Below are 18,335 nucleotides of genomic sequence, written 5' to 3'. Positions count from 1 at the left end.
GTGCCCTGATGCATCTCTGTAGGGAGAGGAATTCCACAACTGAGGGGCTGCCATTGACAGTGCCCTCTGTTCCTACTCATGGTGTTACCCCTGCTAGCAGTAAGCCTGCTGAGTGCTAAGGAGCATTTGATACCACTTCTAGTGCACCTGTGTGGTAAGTTGTGGATTTGGACGGGGCCGTGGAGGTCATCCAGCCCAACCCCAGCTCAATGCCCAATCTGCAGGTTCTTGTAAGAGTGGCATCCCTGACAGGTGGGCCGCCCAGCCTCTACTTAAACACGTTTTGCAAAGGAGAGCACCCCCCGCCTCCCCAGGCAGCCGCGCCACTGTCAGGCAGGGCAGCTTTACACAGCGTCAGAAACAGTAGCCTAAGGTTTAGTCCAAATCTGCAGTTCATCCCCTCCCCCCCGGTTCTGGTTGTGGAGCAACTGAGAAAACAGCTCTGCTCCATCAGATACTTGAAGGCCACTCTCATCACGTCCTCTCCTCATTTTCTCTCCTCCAGGCTAGACCTAGTTAGGCCCTTCAATGGCTCCTCCGGAGACTATTTCCAAACCCCTCACCATGCTGGTTGCTCTCCTCTGGACACGCGCCAGTGCTCCCAGAGAAATTGTGCCGGGGAAGCCAAGCGACACCCGCTTCTGCCGCTTCACACTGGGCCCAATCCACCAGGGATTTTCTCTTGCGTCGGAAGTCTTGGAAGGGGCAGGGAGGGACGTTCGGAATCAAGCTGAGAAACAGAGTACAGATTTGAACCCGGCTCCCACAGCCCGATGCCCATTCTGGTTGGCACTCTTTCCGCTTTTGAGGCCCCCAGGGGCAACCAGGGCCCCCTTCCCTCCTGCCCCGACCGCTTGGCATTTGCCAAACCAGCCCGGAAAGATGCCCACGCCAACCCACTGGAACCCGGCTGTGGCTTCTCCCTGGGCCTCTGGAGCAAAAGTGCCAACCGCCGTCCCCTCCCTGAGCGGCGGCATCTCTCTGAGGTGTGTTGGAAGGAGTCCAGCCAAGCATCGAAAGGCTCTTTAATAATATCTGACGGGCGAGTAAGAATTCGGGAAGCCGGCCAAGATACACATTGCCTGTAATCGTTAACTCGGTCTGTAAACAGTTCAAACGGCACTGGAGAGGCCATCAGTTATTACATGAGCAGGCGGCTTTTTCATCTCCCGCTCCGCCAGGCCGCCTCAGAGTTAGCTGCTCCCACTCGCTGCCGCAGGGGTTGGCGTACCGTACACAGGCAAGGCCGGCCAGACAAAAGAGCCCCAATGGCGAAGAGCTGACCTTCAATCCTGCGCTGCCGGGAGAGCAGGTCCCTTCCTGCCTGTGCCCGGTGGAGGGCCCAGGAAAGCGGCTGGCAAGGAGGGCATGGCTGCCTGCCTCTTTCGCCCTTTCGTGCAGGCCTGGGATGGCTGTGGGGACTCAGGTCCCAGCACCAATTTTCAAAGCCAGGGATCAATCCTGGAACTTTATTCTTCTGCTCATGCATCCCCTCCAATGTGGTGAGGTCACCGTTGTTGTTTTGATGTCCCACTCTTTATCCCCAAATTGCCGAGAGCGGTAAACAGCGAAGACGCAAAATAATACACGAAACGTTGGAAACCTCTTAAAAACAGACGCTCAGAGCAACTGCTTTCAAGTTTGCCAGGGCTGCTCACATTCAGCCATCCCATGCCTGGGTGAACAGGAAGGTTTTTACATCCATCCTGAAAGTTGGCAAAGAGGGAGACAGATGCACCTCACCGGGGAGGGCATTCCACAGAGGGAGAGATGCCACCAAGAAGTCCCTGTCATGGATTGATGCCAACCGGGCAGTGCATTCAGTGGAAGAGAACCGGGACATGCTTATAACAACCCAGAGCTCATACCAAGGAGGGTCACAGAATCATAGACTAGTAGAGTTGGAAGGGGTCTTTAAGGCTATCAATTCCAACCCCCTGCTCAATGCAGGAATCCAAATCAAAGCATTCCTGACAGATGGCTGTCCAGCTGCCTCTTGAAGGCCTCCAGTTTCGGAGAACCCATTACCTCTCTAGGTAACTGGTTCCATTGTCATATGGCTCTAAGGAACTTTTTCCTGATGTTCAGCTCAAATCTGGCTTCCTGCAACTTGAGCCCATTATTCCATGTCCTGCACTCACTTTATTTCTCCTTTTCATCTTCCTCAGGTGAGGCTGTTAACATACTAAACCGTTGCCTGGCCGCGATAATGGATTGGATGGGAGCTAACAGACTGAAGCTTAATCCAGACAAGACCGAGATGCTGTTAGTGAGTGCCTTCTCTGTCCAGATGGTGGATGTTCACCCTGTTCTGGATGGGGTTACACTCCCCTTGAAAGAACAGGTTCGTAGCTTGGGAGTTCTTTTCGACCCTTCCCTGTCTCTTGAGGCTCAGGTAGCCTCAGTGGCACGGAATGCTTTCTACCATCTTCGATTGGTAGCCCAGCTACGTCCCTATCTGGACAGTGACGACCTCGACTCAGTCGTTCATGCTCTGGTAACTTCTAGATTGGACTACTGCAATGCGCTCTATGTTGGGCTGCCCTTGAAGACAGTTTGGAAACTACAGTTAGTCCAGAATGCAGCGGCCAGATTGTTGACGCGGACCAGAAGGTCCGCTTATATCACACCTGTTCTGGCCCGTCTGCACTGGCTTCCTATTTGTTTCCGGGCTAAATTCAAGGTGCTGGTTTTGACCTATGAAGCCTTACACGGCGTGGGACCACAGTGCCTGGTGGGGCGCCTCTCCCGGTATGGAACTACCCGTGCACTGCGCTCGGCATCTGAGGCCCTCCTCCGAGTGCCATCCCGTTGAGGGGCTCGGAGGGTGGTGACTGGAAATGGGGCCTTTTCGGTTGTGGCCCCCGGGTTGTGGAGTGGTTCTCCCGATGGGGTGCGCCTGGCGCTGACGCTGCTGTCTTTTCGGCACCGGGTGAAAACCTTTTTATATTTCCAGGCATTTTAATGTGTACTATTAATATTTATTGATGTATTTTGCTGCTGTTTTGATTTTTGTTTACGTCTGTTTGGTTTGATTCCATTGTATTATTGTATTTATATATTTTCTGATTGTTTTATTGTTATGTACACCGCCCAGAGAGCCCTTGGGCTTAGGGCGGTATATAAATAAAATAAAATAAATAAATAAATAAATAAATGATCGAGAAGAGATCCCGGCTGTCCTCTGTGTGGCAACCTTTCAAGTACTTGACGAGTGTGATCCTATCTCCCCTCAGTCTTCTCCAGGCTAAACATGCCCAGTTCTTTCAGTCTCTCCTCATAGGGCTTTGTTTCCAGTCCCTTGATCATCTTTGTTGCCCTCCTCGGAACCTGTCCCAGTTTGTCTGCATCTTTCTTGAAGTGCGGAGACCAGAACTGGACGTAGGACTCAAGAGGACTCCCTGAAGCCCCCAATGAATGACGTAGGATGGTGTTTCTCAAACTCTGGGTCGGGGGCCACAAGCGAGCTGCAGGGTTGTTTCCAGTGGGCTGATGTCTTCATCAGGGGACGATCCGGAGGCTCCAGCCTTACCCCCGTCCCTAGGTCAGGCCCCGTCTGGGACAAGGAGCGAGGCTCCAATGTGCAGGCCAAGGGAGGCCGTCTGCAACAGAAGCGACTCTGAACGGGTCCCAAGCCCAGAGGACAGGCATTGCCTCAAATGCCAGTTGGAGACCCAGCTCGTCTGGAGGGGGGCCTGACTGTAGGCAAGGACTCCTCAGGAGTAAGTCCCTGCTCTGGGGGTCGATAGGAGTCAGCTGTGGCTCCAGCAGCTCCAGCCCAAAAGCCCAGTGCTAGGCAGGGAGGGCTGCTGGAGTGATGCCTGTTCCTCAGCCCGTGTCCTGCCTGCTGGCTGCTCTCTTCTGGCGCCAAGCCTGGCCAGGGACTGCCCTGGACCTGCCCTTTGATGGTGCCCTGCTTTGCCCAGGGACCGATTGGAGCCCGACCTTGGCCTGCGCTGACCTTGCCTCTTGCTGGCCCTTCCTTGTGGACTCTGCTTGGACCCTGACCTTGGACCGGCCCTGGATGCTGATTTGGTTGTTGCCCACGTTGGTGCTAGCAAGTTCCCTGTTTACTCTCTGTGCTGTCCCCAGCTACTTGCTGCCAGCCTCTCCTGCTCAGGGAACTGGGTCTGTTGCTCCCTGGAGAAGGAAGACAGAGCAAGCAGAAGGGAATCATAGAGTCGAGGAGTTGGGGGTCCCTATAAGGCCATCAAGTCCAGCCCCTTGCTCAAGCCAAAGAAGAGGCAGAGGTAGCAGCAGCAGCGTAGTGGCAAATTCAGACATGCACGGTCTCTTTGTGATAGTCACAGCCATGCCCCTCTCCCTCCTTTTTGCTGCTGGGTTGAAAATGAGATCTTTGTTCATGCCTTCTCCCAAAACATCGGACATCCCTAGGAGCCAATCGGCATGAAAGGGGAGAGTGTTAACTGCTGAAAAGAGTCTTCTCGGAGGCTGATGCCCCTCCTTTCACTCTGTTTGGCTCCAAACATCAGGAAAGGACAAGGAAGCCTGTTAGAAGACTCTTCTCAGTGGCTAACACCATCCTCTGTCATGTTGATTGGCCTGTAGAATGCTGGAGACAGAGAGACCCTGCTCCCAAAAAAGTAAGGGGTCTAGGACGCACACACACCCAAGACCCTGGATGACTACACTCCTGGGTAGAAGGGGTGGAGGTACAGTGAGCTCCCAGCATTGCACTAAACCACCTAACTGACCATGGAGGACTGTAGCTTGCTCAATCTCCACCTGCTGCCATTTTGTGGCTGATGGTCCTTGGTCCTTTTCAGCCCTCTCAAGGGGGCCCTGGGGGTAGAAAATGTGAGAAACTCTCACTTGCATTGTGGCCTAGCGCCCGGTCAAAGTATTTGCCCGTCCAGCCCAGCGTTGACTCCTTCCTACGGGCCAGCAGCTCTCTGGGATCTCAGGCGGAAAAGATGCTGGAGGTTGACCCCAAGAGACCTTCCACTTGCTACGTACACACGTGTTCTGTCGTCGCTCAGCCACATTTCCCGCAGCTGAAGGATGTCTTCTGCCTCATTTGTGCTGGGTTCCTTTATTCCGCCAAAGCCTGCCTCTCCCACCACTTTAGAAACCAAGAGTAGATCTGCTCTTTTGGTTAAAGATGCATTAGAGGAATATGATTCAATAAAGAATCATCCCATTCAAGTGGCCACATGGTGCAGGACAGCAGGCTGTGGGCTGCAAGATGCCGTAGTGTTCGTGTAATGAGGGGGAGGGCCTTTTCAGTCGTGGGTCCCCATCCGTGGAATGCGCTACCCAGTGAGGTCCACCTGGTGCCTTCGTTGACATCTTTCTGGCGCCTTCGTTGACATCTTTCTGGTGCCAGGTAAAGACTTACCTTTTTTTCCCAGGCTTTGTGACGGCCCAAGATGATGCTGTTTGTTGTTAGAGTGCCAGAGCTTCTTGTGGCTGTGATGGGGGGGGTAGTTTTTGTGTTAGTTGTTTTGTTTTTACGGTACGAAAATTTTATTTGTGTTTTTAACAATGTTGTAGGTTGCTTGGAGACCTTCAGGTAACAAGTGACTGCTACTACTACTACTACTACTACTACTAGTTGGTGATGTGCCTGCATCCATCAGTGTGTGCACATCAGAGACAAGATGTACCTACATCTTCTTGCTCTGTCTGGGGATAAATGTTTAGCCATTTAGGATAGGAAGTCAAACCTTAAAGGATGACAACACTAGCAACGCCAGCTGAAAGTATCAACCTCTCCTCAGCTGAAGAGTGATTTCCGAGTGCCAGGAAACGGGCTGTGCCCCTGGGGAGTGGGGCAGTCGGAGCGCATGGCATGGCAATAGATAAGCAAAAAGAAGGGATCCTGCCCCCGAGGACCTTACCGTCTACATCTCCACAGTGGTTGAAGAACATGAGCCAAAGTTTCTCCAAAGATCCTCCAGGGGAGAGGGAGAGTTCTCACAACAGTTTGGCAGGGGTGGAAGTGAAAGGCAGTGCCCTTCAGAGACATTTGGGCTCCATTAAAAGACAGAATGAAACTCTGTTGTGAGTTTATACTAGCGGATGAAGGAAGCACCATGGGAGAAGTGTAAGATTAACCCACTATGCATTTTGGAATGCTGTTTGTCTGCTATGTATTTGGACACCTCTTACGATATTGTAACTGAATTTAGCATGAGCGTTCTTGAGATTGAGGAGCTGGTTTTCACCTGTGTTTGGATACATTTGGACACCATTTTGAATCAGGATGGCAGTGTACTGGTGTTCTGGTTTCTTCTTGAGAAACACTGGGTGCAAGGCTGCTTGGATGACTATATAATATTAAACAATAATGAAACTAGGATCCCCGGTTGTGCCTGAAATTCTCCAAGGCCTCACCCACCAATTCGGGGGGGAGGGGATTGGAAAGGGAAAAAATGACCAGCAGATTCTTTTCTGAGAAATATTGGTCCAGCTATACAAATGTTGATCCCGAAGAAATTGCTTGCTTGCCTCTGAAGGGTCTGTTGAGTCTGCTAATGTTACCTCCAATGTGTGACCCCAGTGAAGAAGCCAAGTGTGGGATAAGCCACCCCAGGCGTCACCTCTGTTAGGGCAGCTGCCCTCTTTCTCTTGTGGAAAGTGACCCTTGTGGAAAGAGCTACCATACCACCATGTAGACCAGGAATGAGGAACATGCCAAAGTGTGTTTTAAAAATGTGTATTGCGGGCAGTAATGAAGTGGCAAATTCAGAAGGGCAAGGACCCTTCATTATAGCCACAGCCATGCCCCCTTCTAAGATTGCAGAATAATAATCCGGCCAGGCTTGAATACTCCCTTCTGCTTCTCTGTCATTGTCCCTGTTTGACTGTCCTTTCTCACTGTCAAGAGATATTGCTTGAATTACCAAATGCAGCATCTACACATTTATCTCCTGCTGCTACCAAACTGCTTGATGATGTAGATGGGATGCTATCCTCGGGATTTACCGTCTCTTCTTCTGCGGTTACAGAATTTCCCCTTTCCATTACTTGTCTTGAAGTAGGAACTCCTTTCGCTTTGATTGGCTCCAGTCAGCAGGAAAGGGCAAGGGAGCATGTTAGAAGACTCTTCTCAGTGGCTAACACACTTCCCTTTTCATGCTGATTGGATTGTAGGACGCTGGAGACATAGGGATCCTGCTGGGACCTGGCTCTCAAAAAAGTAAGGGGTCAAATACCCCCTGGGACCCTGGATGAATGCACCCAATTGCAGGATAAAGTACATTTAGAAATACATACATTGAGAGCAAGTACATAAAACATGTCCTGAAATCCTTATTTAAATACAAATTTTGTGTAGATTTTTTTCGAAATGGAGATTAATACAGAACTGAGATGTGTTTGAATGAGCACATGCAAAATTGACACAGACCAGGCATTAGGGATGGAAAGGTATGTCAATTTCGGTTTTCTCAGTTTCTCACTTTTCTAATGTTAAATTCGGTTCTCTATATTTCTGCAAAAATTGTTTTAAAAAGATCCTTATGAAAATTCTCCACTATTTTAGTGCGAATTTCTCCAAATAAACACATTTTTGCAAGCCATTTCTCCTCACATCATGGCTTTCTGCATGTTATCTTCACTCATATATTCATAGATATTGTTTAGGTGGTGAACTGCATCCCAAAATTCTAATAAATGCAATTGTCGAAGGAGGGCTGGGTTTCGGTTCTCATGTTGTTTTGGAAAGTGGAAATTTGATCAATTCTGCTTGAAATGTGAACTGAATTGAAATTCGCACCCATCCCTACCAGGCATAGATGATGATGAATAACCGTAGTGAGAAGTCCGACTTCACAGTGGTCAAAGGGACAGTGTGGGCACATGCACGCGTATGGGTCGTATATGCAGGCTCAGATTGTTCCCACCCACCCCCAATAGACAAGACATGCTGCCAGCCTTGCTTGGCAGAGTTGCTCTGAAAAGAGTGCGCTGATTTCCCCTTCACCATCACTGGGAATGGGAGGGGGAGGGGGGAGAGGAGAGTTGCTATCAGACTTCCATCCCTTGATCCTTTGCCAGGAGCCTGGCACCAGGTGTCACCTCACCTTTGGTCTAAAAGGCAGCCCACCAAAGCAGATGCAAGGCAGATGGCCGCCCCTTTGTAGTTGAACAGGCTGGCATAGTCTGCAAACACTTCCCCTGACCAAAAGGCCTGGAGGCGTGGGGGTAGTTCAGGAGGGGCGATTGACCAGGCACCCTTCCCGCCCCCTCCATCTCAAACTGATTGCTAGTAGTGCTGGTTCTGTCTCCTTGAGGCACCAGAGAATGGGCTTGATTGACTGGCAGTGACATGAGTGTTGTGGAAACATTTTCCTAAGCAAAATTACGATGATCTGCATAGGAAATGCTTCAGTTTGCATTGGACAAACGGCCAGTGCCCTGGAGAGTGATCTTATTTAGTGTGCTGATTTGACATGCATTTAGTCAACAAAGTGAACAAAACCTTTGCAACTCCCAGGGTTGCTTCGCTACTGATGGCTTTTGTCTAATTGGTCTAATGCTGTCGTTAATGGATTTAAGTTGGTGGCACTCACTCCATGGTGTGGGAGTGAGGTGCCAGTGTGCCAATATATGGGCACTTAAGATGAACGTGCAAGAGCTGACGTTCTTGGTCAGCTGGATTCTTGGATTGAGCAGGGGGGTCGATGGTCTTATAGGTCCCTTCCAACTCTGTGATTCTATGATGTCCGTGAAAACAAGGATGGATATTGATGATCATTGGCATGGGGGGGGGGAGAGAAACTGCAAACAGGCTTCAGATCAGGCATGGTAAAAATTCTCTCTGGGTTCTCTGTTAAGAAAGTACTTGTAAACTGCACTATTTATTTATGTGTCTGTTTTTATTAAAAATATTTATATCCTGCCTGTCATGCATATGGATGCCAGTAAGCTAGAAGTAAGTTCCCTCTCTTTTTTTTCTCAGACTTTTGACTTCCATAAAGTGGACATTTGCATAAAGGCAACACATGTTTGTTTTGTGTTTGAATAAATTCACGAATCGGGAATCCTTTCCTATGAAATACCTCGAAGCAGTATAAGATGAAAGACACCTATAAAACAATTTCATCTAGAGAAACAGATAACACCATCTCAGTGAAAACATGCTGGGCAGGGAAATACCTGTCTGTGGTTTTGCTCTCAGAAGTGAATCCTTTGAGAATCCTTTGCAAGATCCACCTTTTCCCCTGGCTGCCAACTCTAAGAGAGGAGAGGGCCTGAGGTCTGTTTTGCCTCTGTTCATTTGGGAAAAAATAATATTATCCTTTTGCCTCTATTAAGATTGCTCACTTATTAGCTATGCAGGGCTCCTGTCAAAGAGAGGAACATGCTAGAAGCCAGATCAGAGCCCCCGTACAAACAAATCAGAGGTCCTTAATGTGCCACTGATGGGCACTCCCCTGGTGCCTGCCTCTCCCAATTTTTATTCTTTTTTTATTTTAGGGTGGTTTTTTCTTTCTTTTGGCTTTTAGCTGCTTGCCCCCTTGGTTTTTGTTTTGTTTTGGTTCCTGTAGGTGTTGGGGGGGTGTCTCTGAGTGTTGCCAGTCTTTCTTCTGTGAAATGGGCACCTTGCGGTGCCCCATGACGGCTTCTTAGCTTTCCAAAGGTGCCCCCAGGCCCACTGAGGCTGGGGACCCCCCAACTAAGTCCTTGCCAAGTGGCCCAGTTGAGACAAAACGCCGTCCTTGAATTGAGCCCAGAAGCAAACTGGCCAACAGTCCAGACTTTTGAGGAGGAAATCTCCAGCCTGCTCTTTAGACTCCACTCTGTCATGAGATGGGCAACAGGATTTTTGACAAGAGGCAGCTTCCAAAAGGTCTTCAAGGGCAGGTCCGAGTAGAGCCAGAGGCTGCCCCATTTCTGAACCTCCCTCTTGCATCTGGCTTCTTGCTGTAGACCAGCCTTCCTCAACATGGTGCCCTCCAGGTGCTACTGGACTACAACTCCCATCATCTCTGACTACTGGCCAGGCTGACTGCTTGGGGCTGATGGGAGTTGGAGTCCAGCAACATCTTGAGGGCCCCAGATTGGGGGAAACTGGTGTATAATCAAGCTGCAGTAGACCTTTACCAGAAGCTGACAAAGCTCCAGGATAAGCCCTATACATTGTATAATCAGTTGCCTGTGAAGTGTTGTTGCACACCCCAGGCTTCACATAATACTGCAGTGCCGATTTCTCGGTTACATCTCACTGGCAACTCCTGCTTCCTTCCTCTCCATAGTTCCACCCCCTGTCTCTGTGCAACACCAGTGAGGATGAACACACAGTCCCAGGATTTGTCTCCATCGTCAAACTGGAACGGCCTGAGCGGGATCTCCACCCATGCCTGTCGTTGGCCAACAAGGTATGTATGTGCACGTAGCAATTGTTATGCACGTAGCAATCATGGCAGGCCTGCTAATCTCCTTTCCTCCCACCTTGGAAAACTTCCTGATTGCTTTCTCACACTCATAGATTGGGGCGTCGCTGGGGACTTTGAGGAGCACAGGCCTGTGACTCACATTTGCATCTCTTCATTTATCTGTATAGATTGGCAAATTACAATGGCAGGTGGCTGAGGTCTGACTGACCAGCGCCGCACTTCGTAGTATGCTTGGCTGTCCTGTAAAAAAAGGGCGAAATATTTTTTTTTTTTGAAAGGAGATAAACGAGTGGGTGATGCAAGGCCCAGTGCGAAAGACTTGGGGCTCAGACCCACAGGGCCCACCCCAACCATGCCTCTGTTAGCAATTGATTACACTTCTCCAAGGATGCTCTCCCAGCCTCTGTTTCCTCGGCGCTTGGCTTGAAGAAAGATGGTGACGTTGGCACTGACGTCCCTAAGAGAGTCCTTGATGAATGGTTACCTTCCAGTTCCACGGGGTGACCACCTGCCTCTTCCTTTTGGCAAAGTTTGCACATACCAAAAAAAAAAAAGCCTTAACCTTCCATTTTGCAGGGAGGAGGAGAGGGAAAGTTGTCTCTGCCTTTTCCTGCTAAGGCCCGAGAGATGAGCTTAATAGATCAAAGGGAAAATGCTAACCAGGCAGTGGCACAAGGGTGACTGAACGCGTAGCGCTTTGCCTGGTCCTCCCTGGCTACCCAAGGTGGCGGCAGAGTCCATCTCCTCTTGTTCTTTACATCCTGTGCTCCGGAAAGGAAGCTGCGGGCAACTAAGCTGGGCAAATTCGCAAAACCCTCCCTGCTTGGGAACAGAACCGGGAGCCTTCTTTTCTGTAGCGAGCTCCTCTCTCAGGCCTTGCAGAACGTGGGCTGCTCCCGATTCTTTAAGCACGGCTGTATGAAGACTCTGCTTTCGGGGATGAATGTGGTTTGGATGGTTGAATATAGCTCTGTGTGTGAGAGAGAGAGAGAGAGAGAGGGAGGAGGGAGGGAGTGGGGTTAATTTACCCCTTGGGGTTTTTCTAGAAGTCGGCATATAGGTGACCAGGCTCCCAGGCCGAGGGCCACTTGATCGCCACCTGGAGCCCTGAGGGTGCGGCTTGTCTCTGAGGTGCCCCCAGAGCCCGAGTGCGCTGCCCGCCTTTGATCTCACAGCTGGGAAACTCTGCCGCTGACCTCTGACCTCTGCGCTCCAGGCAGGCTCTGTAATTGTCAAGCCAAGCTAGCCTGCTGCAGCGATGCTAGCAGCAGATACCTGCTCACACACGCTCTGCAAGGGAGCCCAGATCAAAGGCAGGCGGGCGGCAGGAGCACTTTGCTCCTCAGACTTCCTCTCTTCCTTCCTTCCCAGGGAGTTGGGCGTTAACCGCTTCTGTGCCAGAATGGAGAGGCCCGGGCAGATCTTCACCTACGGAGGCTGGAAGGGGCAAGTGGGCAGGCGCACAAGCCCGTGCCCCATGCCCACAACCAGCTCAAGGGGCTCATGATGTGCTCATTTATGTCCTCATCAGGCTGCTGCGATGGGCAGAGAGACTTAGCACTTCAGAGTTGTATCTACTCTATTTTTTCCTGCCACTCTGATAATTGGGGAGGGGCAAGGGGAGGAGAAAACTTTGCTTGGAGGAGGGGTTAGCCAGCCCTGATCTAACCAAACAATCAATTACATGGAAATACAGGAAAGTTCCCCATGCCATAGCTTTAAGCCATGTTTTTTCCCCTCCCAAAGAATCTCGGGAACTGTCATTTGTTAAGGGTGCTGCAATGTGTAGCTCTGTGAGGAGTAAACTACCGTTCCCAGGATTCTGTGTGTGCGTATGTTGGGGTGGGGGGAAATTGTGCTTTGACTGAGTTTTAAACGTATGGTGTGTACGCAAGCAATCATGCACGCCATTGGTCTTTCTATGGGGGAATTTGCCAGCCCCACCTGGAGACTGAACGGGGGGGGGAGCATTGCACCTCCATATTCTCAGCAAGGGCACAGTAAGGGATATGGGGAGGGGTGCTTCTCAGGTGGCTGGAGCCTGGATCACCCTAGAAAAGTGGGCCGGACAGGTTGCAAAATCCATCAGAGGTGCATTTCTTAGCTTGGCACCATCAGCCCTGGGAGCAGCGATGGTTGGGGCAGGGAGCTGGGGGCGAGGAGGAAGCCCTGAACTGGTAGACCTGTCTGGGCCCCAGAGGGACTGGATGGGGAGGGAATTCGGGTCCCGCTTGGGGTCTTCACATGGGGGCATCTCAGTGACCAGTGTGAGAACAGGATGCTGGACTAGATGGGCCACCGACCGGATCCTGCAGGGTTCTCCTCATGTTATGCTTGTAAAAGCGGCTCTCCCCACTGCTGCGAGTGGCTGTGGGGCAGGCTGCCATGTGTGTTGTGTGTAATTGCAGGGGAGAGGTGAACCAGGGGTGCCCCCAGCCAGCAGCTCTTGGGTTTTTCTGCCTGTCTGCCAGCGAGTCTTAACAACCAGGCTGCGCTGCTGCACTCTGCAGTTCCTAACCCTCACCTCTCCCGTTCCAGCTGCAGATTATAGGCCGCCCTTTGCATTAAATTTCCTTGTCAGGGCACTGGGGGGGGGGCAGGAGAAAGGAGAACTTGCCACGTTCCCATGGAGAAGGAGGGCCGTTCAAACTAGCAATGGTCACGGCCGGGCCCCGCTTGGAAGCTCCATTCCAGATCTGCAACCCCAGCCCCGTAATCTCCTGGAAGGAATGGCTCTGCCCCATGTGCAGGGTGATCCCCAATGCATACCACTGAGTATGTGCAGAGGGCACCCTGCCTCTGAGCATGTGTAGAGTGCCCTGCTCCCAGGGTCCTTTCCACAGAGGCCGGCTCAGCGCCAGACCTGACCCAACTTTTATAAACTCTTGAGGGCTCTGCCCTATAGTGGATAATTACACCGAGTGCCTCTGAGTATGTGCAGATTCTCTGCGGCTCTCTGCTGAGTAGCCCGAGTCATACTTGAAAGGAGGCCTGAGACCTCCACAGGCCCAGGGTGGTGCAAGAGTTCTCGCATGCCTCTTTTTCAAGCAGAGATGTGAAAATAAAAATGGGAAAAAAACAGGGGGGAAAAACTCCAGAGCAGCTCAGGCTGTGGCGAGGCTGGGCTGGGCTTCCCATCCTGGGCTTTGAAGCTGAGCCAGGCAGGGTGGTTTTAGGGCCTGGCCCTGGCCGGGATCCAGTGCCAATAAGACACGGGGGAGGGAGGCAGGTGAGCTGTCCGGGCCAGGGCGGAAGGGGATTTAAGGTAGACCCAAAGAGAGCCAGGCGTGCGCGGCGGTGCTTTGCTGCGCCCGGAATGGGAAAGAAAAGAGCACAGAGCAGGCCTTTGTTCCAGTAGACAGGGCAGGGCAGGGCCGGAGGGGAGGGGAATGGGCTGGCGGGCTCCAGAGCTTGCAGAGAGAGAGAGAGAGAGAGGCAACCTTGCACCTGGCTGGCCCGGAGCGGGCCTGACTTGGTGAGGGACTGCAGGGCTGGGCCCAACCAGAGACCACAGCAGGAATGTGGAGAAACCAAGAGCACTTTTTGGCTCTGGGGGCCCAGTCGGTGCGTTGCAGAGGGGGGAAAAAACAGGCCTGGGTGGCTTTTCTACGTTTCTCTCGTGCCACATGATGCTCTCTCAGCTAGAGATGGCAGAGAAGTTTGATTCAGTTTGCGGATTTGCACTTTCCGAAACAGTGTGCGAACCAAAACACGGGCATCCTTTGAAATTCACCCTTCTCCGAATTTTGCAACGTAGTTCGCCGGCCAAACTATGTTTTCAAAAAATGCGTATACGAGAGGAAAGTGTGCATAAGCATGAGTCAAAGCAGCGTATAAAAATGCATTGTGTTGCGAGAAATGGCTTGCAAAAAGGTGCACATGAGTCAAAACTGCCTAAAAAAATGGTTTTGTTAGGAGAAATCCACACTCAAATGCTTGAGAACTTTCATGAGGATTTTTTTTAAAAGAAAAATTAGTAAATTGCTGCAGGAATGTGGAGAACCAAATTGCAGACTGGAAATATGAGAAACCGAGAGACCTGAAATCGACAGATAGTCCCACCCCTCCTCTCAACCCGGGTGGGGATCTGTGCGCCTGTTCAGGCTGCCGTCCAGGTGACACAGCTGCTGGTTGGCAAGTTCAAGATGTCCCCCTGCACTGACTCTCTTTTTTTAAGGGTTCATCATCTTTAAACTGGACTTGAGACATGACAGTCCTTCAAATGCAGCGGGGAGGGGGCGGAACCTCTGGTCTGTGGACCATTCTCGGCCTGCGAGGGCCATTTCCCCAAGCCACGCCCACCTGTCCATCAGCTGGGTGGACCCCTGCCCCTAGCAGGACTGAACCTTCTGTTCAGTGCTGCTGGGTGCCTGCTTCACCAATGCATTCCCTGCGAGGAATGCGCTGGCAGAGCAGATCCCTCTGCTGCGGGACAACTGTGACAGGTGGGTGGAGGCACCTGACAGATCGCTCGTCTTCCTGGAGGAGGAGGAGATTAAGGGGCAAGGGAGATAGAGACCTTTCATAAATCTCAGGACTAGCAGCTTGAGAGGGACTGCCATTGCCCAATGGCTCATAACCACACACACACACTCTCCTGAACCCCTTACCTTTCTTCTTTTTGGACAGGCCAAACTGGCCGGAGAGAGAGGAGCGCGGGCAGTTCTCTTTGACATCACAGATGACCAAAGTGCTGCTGACCAGGTAAGGCGTCAAGCACTCTCCTCTCTTTCTCTGGCTTGTTCCTCTTTTATTTTATCAGCTTTTTTCCAGTGGTGTCTACTGTGCCCATTGGGACTGGTAGTGCAGACCTGCAGAAGCTGGCTCACAATATTCCAGCGCCCGAGGCAGAAAATCTGCAAAGTCCTTTCCCAGACTTCCTCGCCCCTGGGCAGGAAAAATATTATAATAAATTAAACAGCTGACAGTTTGCTGCCCTTTCATGGTGGTGCCCAGATTCTTCCTCCTGGGGCAAGCTGCCTCATTTTACCTAATGGCAGACCTCGCATTTTGCTGTGATGAAACTCAGTGGCACGTGGACAGCGCAGCCTTCAGCTCTGCAGGAAGTATTTGTGGCATCCATCTGGGAACCTCCATCCAAGATCCACGGTTTTTGTCTGCATGGTTTGACATCAAACGGCGCAGGCAAAAGCACATCTCTGTGCTTTGCAAGCACCAACCATCGGCTGATCGTTGGAGCTTGCAAAGCACCGGACTTTGTTGGCACTGCCAATCAGCTGCTTGGCTGTGCCTGCAACTCCCCCCTTTTGCCTATCTGTGTTTTATCTGCCCCACACCTGATGTCACATATGATGTCCGGTGTAGGGCAGGGGGCCGTGGCTCAGGCACAACAACCACGCCTGCCTAATTAGGCCCATGGGTCGGAGGTTCCTCACTGCCATTCTACACATCTGTTAGTCAGAAGGTGGGGGGACGTCATTTGGATTTTCGGCCTTGGTCATCAAAATATCTCAAGCCATTCCTGGGCATTGTGCTTATCTTCAGAGCAGCAAACCCCTGACTGTTTTAGAAATGGCTGTCAGATGCTGGGATGGGCAATGCTGTGGCAGAGAATGGCCTCCAATCCAGGGCTCTCCTGGGCCATTTACTGGATGCGATTCCCTGCCGTGTAGGCTGCACCCAACTCATTTGTCCATGGCACTGAGCGGCACGCATCTTACTTCTGAGGTTGTCTCTCCACAGCTGAGGAATCCACGAGGGCTCAGTCACCCTGTGGTTTTGATTTGGGGCGCCGACGCTGAACTGCTGATGGGGGTGGTGAACAACAACCGAGAGGCCCATGTGAAGATTGAGGTGAAGGAAATGCCAGCTTGGGTGAGTTCCTAACCCCTCTGAGTCTCCTTTCTTGGCCCCTGCTTGCCAGACTGAAGTTGCTGTCTCAGCAAGTGAGTTTGTGTAATGATTTACCCGAGCAGAGCTTTGAAGGTGGTGGCACCCTCACTTTGGAAGACACTCCCCCTGGAAATGAGGATATCTCCAACAATTTGCTCTTTTAGGCACTTACTTCAGATCTTTTTTTTATTCAAGCAGGCTGTCTCAGGGTAGATATTGTTCCGGTTGGTCATACAGATGGTTTTAATGTATTTTTATGGTTTTCAGTTTGCATTTTGATATTTTGTTTTTCTTTTCTTTTGTACACTGCCACAATGTTTTCTTCCTTTAACTTCTTAAAGTTATCTTTATTGAAATGTTAAAGCTAAACATACAACAGTGTATTGTGGGGTAGCTTGAGAAATCGCTCTGGCAAAGATGCTTACACCAAACGTCAATGGAAAAGCCATACGAGGTTTTCCACCCGCTGGCCACCATTTGCCTGGCCGCAACAGAGAGAAAAGTTATGACCCCATTGTGCAGTAGCTTTCACCCCAAGGGTATGGAAAGGAGGGCCAGTAAAGGACTGTTTGGTCCTGCCTGTTTGGCGATCCATGCAGGGCCATCCATGCAGGGCCATCAAAGATAGCGTCCTGCATTGATGCTACTATGTAAGGACAAAACCAACCAGCACAGGTGTTTCAAAAAATCCAAGCTGAGGGCAATCTGTCCCCAAATCACCATGGTATTTTTGAATGGCGGGTGGTTTATATATTCTTTAAGTAAATGAATAAGCGGCGGTGATTCGCCCATCCTTATCTTCAACTTGGTGTTGTTTTTTTCAAGTAAAGCCAAAGAATAACTCCTAGAAGGGTAGCCCTGTGCAAATTCCCTTGGTGCCTGTTTTTAGTTCATTTGTGGAGGCCTTCATCCTTAACCAAGGTGTTATGCTCTGTTCCTTTTTGGCCTGTTTGTGGTATTTCACCCATTTGTTCTTCCTTCGTTCCTTCTCTGGCGGTTCCTCTTTCTTTTCCACTGAATGCATTTGATCCTCTTCCCTTTCTGGCCTCTCTGCCTTCCTTGGGTAACCCGTAGTTAAATATATTTTTGTTTCAGCTCTGCTCAAAGACCAGGGCACAAATCTCATTCCTATTTTGACTTGCATTATAAGTTTGGTGTCAGTGTTTTTCCTCTTCCTACATCTTTTCCCGTTGCTTTCAGCTAAACTTATTTATTTACTTAATAGTCTGGGGTTTTTTTTCCCAAAAGCCCATCCAAGACGGCTTGCAACATTTAAAACACCCACAATGGGTGAACAATTAATAAACAAGCTCGTAGAAACAAAATAAAACTGTATCATCTCTAGATGGCATCATTAGCTAAAATAGCAAAACAATCTCATGCCTAGAAGGCTAACATATAAAGATAAGGTTTCAGTGCCTTTTGTTTTACTTCTGAGATTCAAAGTTTCATTATTTGTTTGATTCCATTTATGAATCGCTTCCCATAAAATATCTTGAAGTGATTTCCCAGTAAAAACATTGACAATAAAAACAATTCCATATGTATAAACAATTCCTTACATACCAAGAATTAAAAAACAATTCCAGATATAAAAACTATTTCATATGTATAAATAATTTCCAGTGCAGATACAGACTGGGATAAAAGATCTTTGCTTGAAAGGCTTGTTAAAAAAGGAAGGTCTTTCAACAGGCGCTAAAAGAACAAAAGAGATGGCGCTGGTCTCATATGTAACAGCAGGGAGTTCCAAAAGGTAGGAGCGCCACACTAAAGATCCTGTGCCTATATGGTACCTCCAGATGAGACGGTAACTGAAGGAGGCTCTCCCCTGCAGAGCGCAATGATCGGTTGGATATATAAGTGTGAGCCAATCTTTTGCTTTTGTGCCAAAGCGTTCATTGATTCTCTTCAATTCTCAGATTAAGCATCTTCCCACCTACACCCTCTTTATGCTCCTATAACGATTTTGCTTTTTAGGGCCCTTGCAAGCACAAGGTTCGGTTTGGACCTCAAGTTGGTGCTTTGGAATATACCCTGATTTGGTCCAAAGTGCTTTGGAGGCTGCCCTGTTCAGCGCTGGCCGAATCCAGATCCCAATCTGGAAAAACAGTTTTG

At 50.1% G+C, this 18,335-nt stretch overlaps 1 protein-coding gene across 5 annotated transcripts in view; it reads left to right on the top strand.

Moving 5' to 3' along the window:
• RNF43 (ring finger protein 43) overlaps window positions 1-18,335 on the top strand; it is a 53,610-nt gene that overhangs the window by 20,800 nt on the left and 14,475 nt on the right. For all 5 annotated transcript variants that reach the window (XR_009759846.1, XR_009759843.1, XR_009759845.1 and 2 more), the window contains exons 2-4: window positions 10,224-10,346; window positions 14,994-15,068; window positions 16,068-16,199. Coding sequence is in view for 1 of the 5 variants with exons in the window: in XM_061604911.1 (XP_061460895.1) it covers window positions 10,224-10,346; window positions 14,994-15,068; window positions 16,068-16,199 (330 nt within the window). In the remaining 4 variants the exon portion in view is untranslated. The remainder of the gene's footprint in view (window positions 1-10,223; window positions 10,347-14,993; window positions 15,069-16,067; window positions 16,200-18,335) is intronic.

This window comes from Rhineura floridana, chromosome 21 (genome assembly GCF_030035675.1).
Source record: "Rhineura floridana isolate rRhiFlo1 chromosome 21, rRhiFlo1.hap2, whole genome shotgun sequence".
NCBI classification, from domain to species: domain Eukaryota; kingdom Metazoa; phylum Chordata; class Lepidosauria; order Squamata; family Rhineuridae; genus Rhineura; species Rhineura floridana.
The sequence above is the reverse complement of the archived record's forward strand: the minus strand, read 5'-3'. Positions and strand labels throughout refer to the sequence as shown.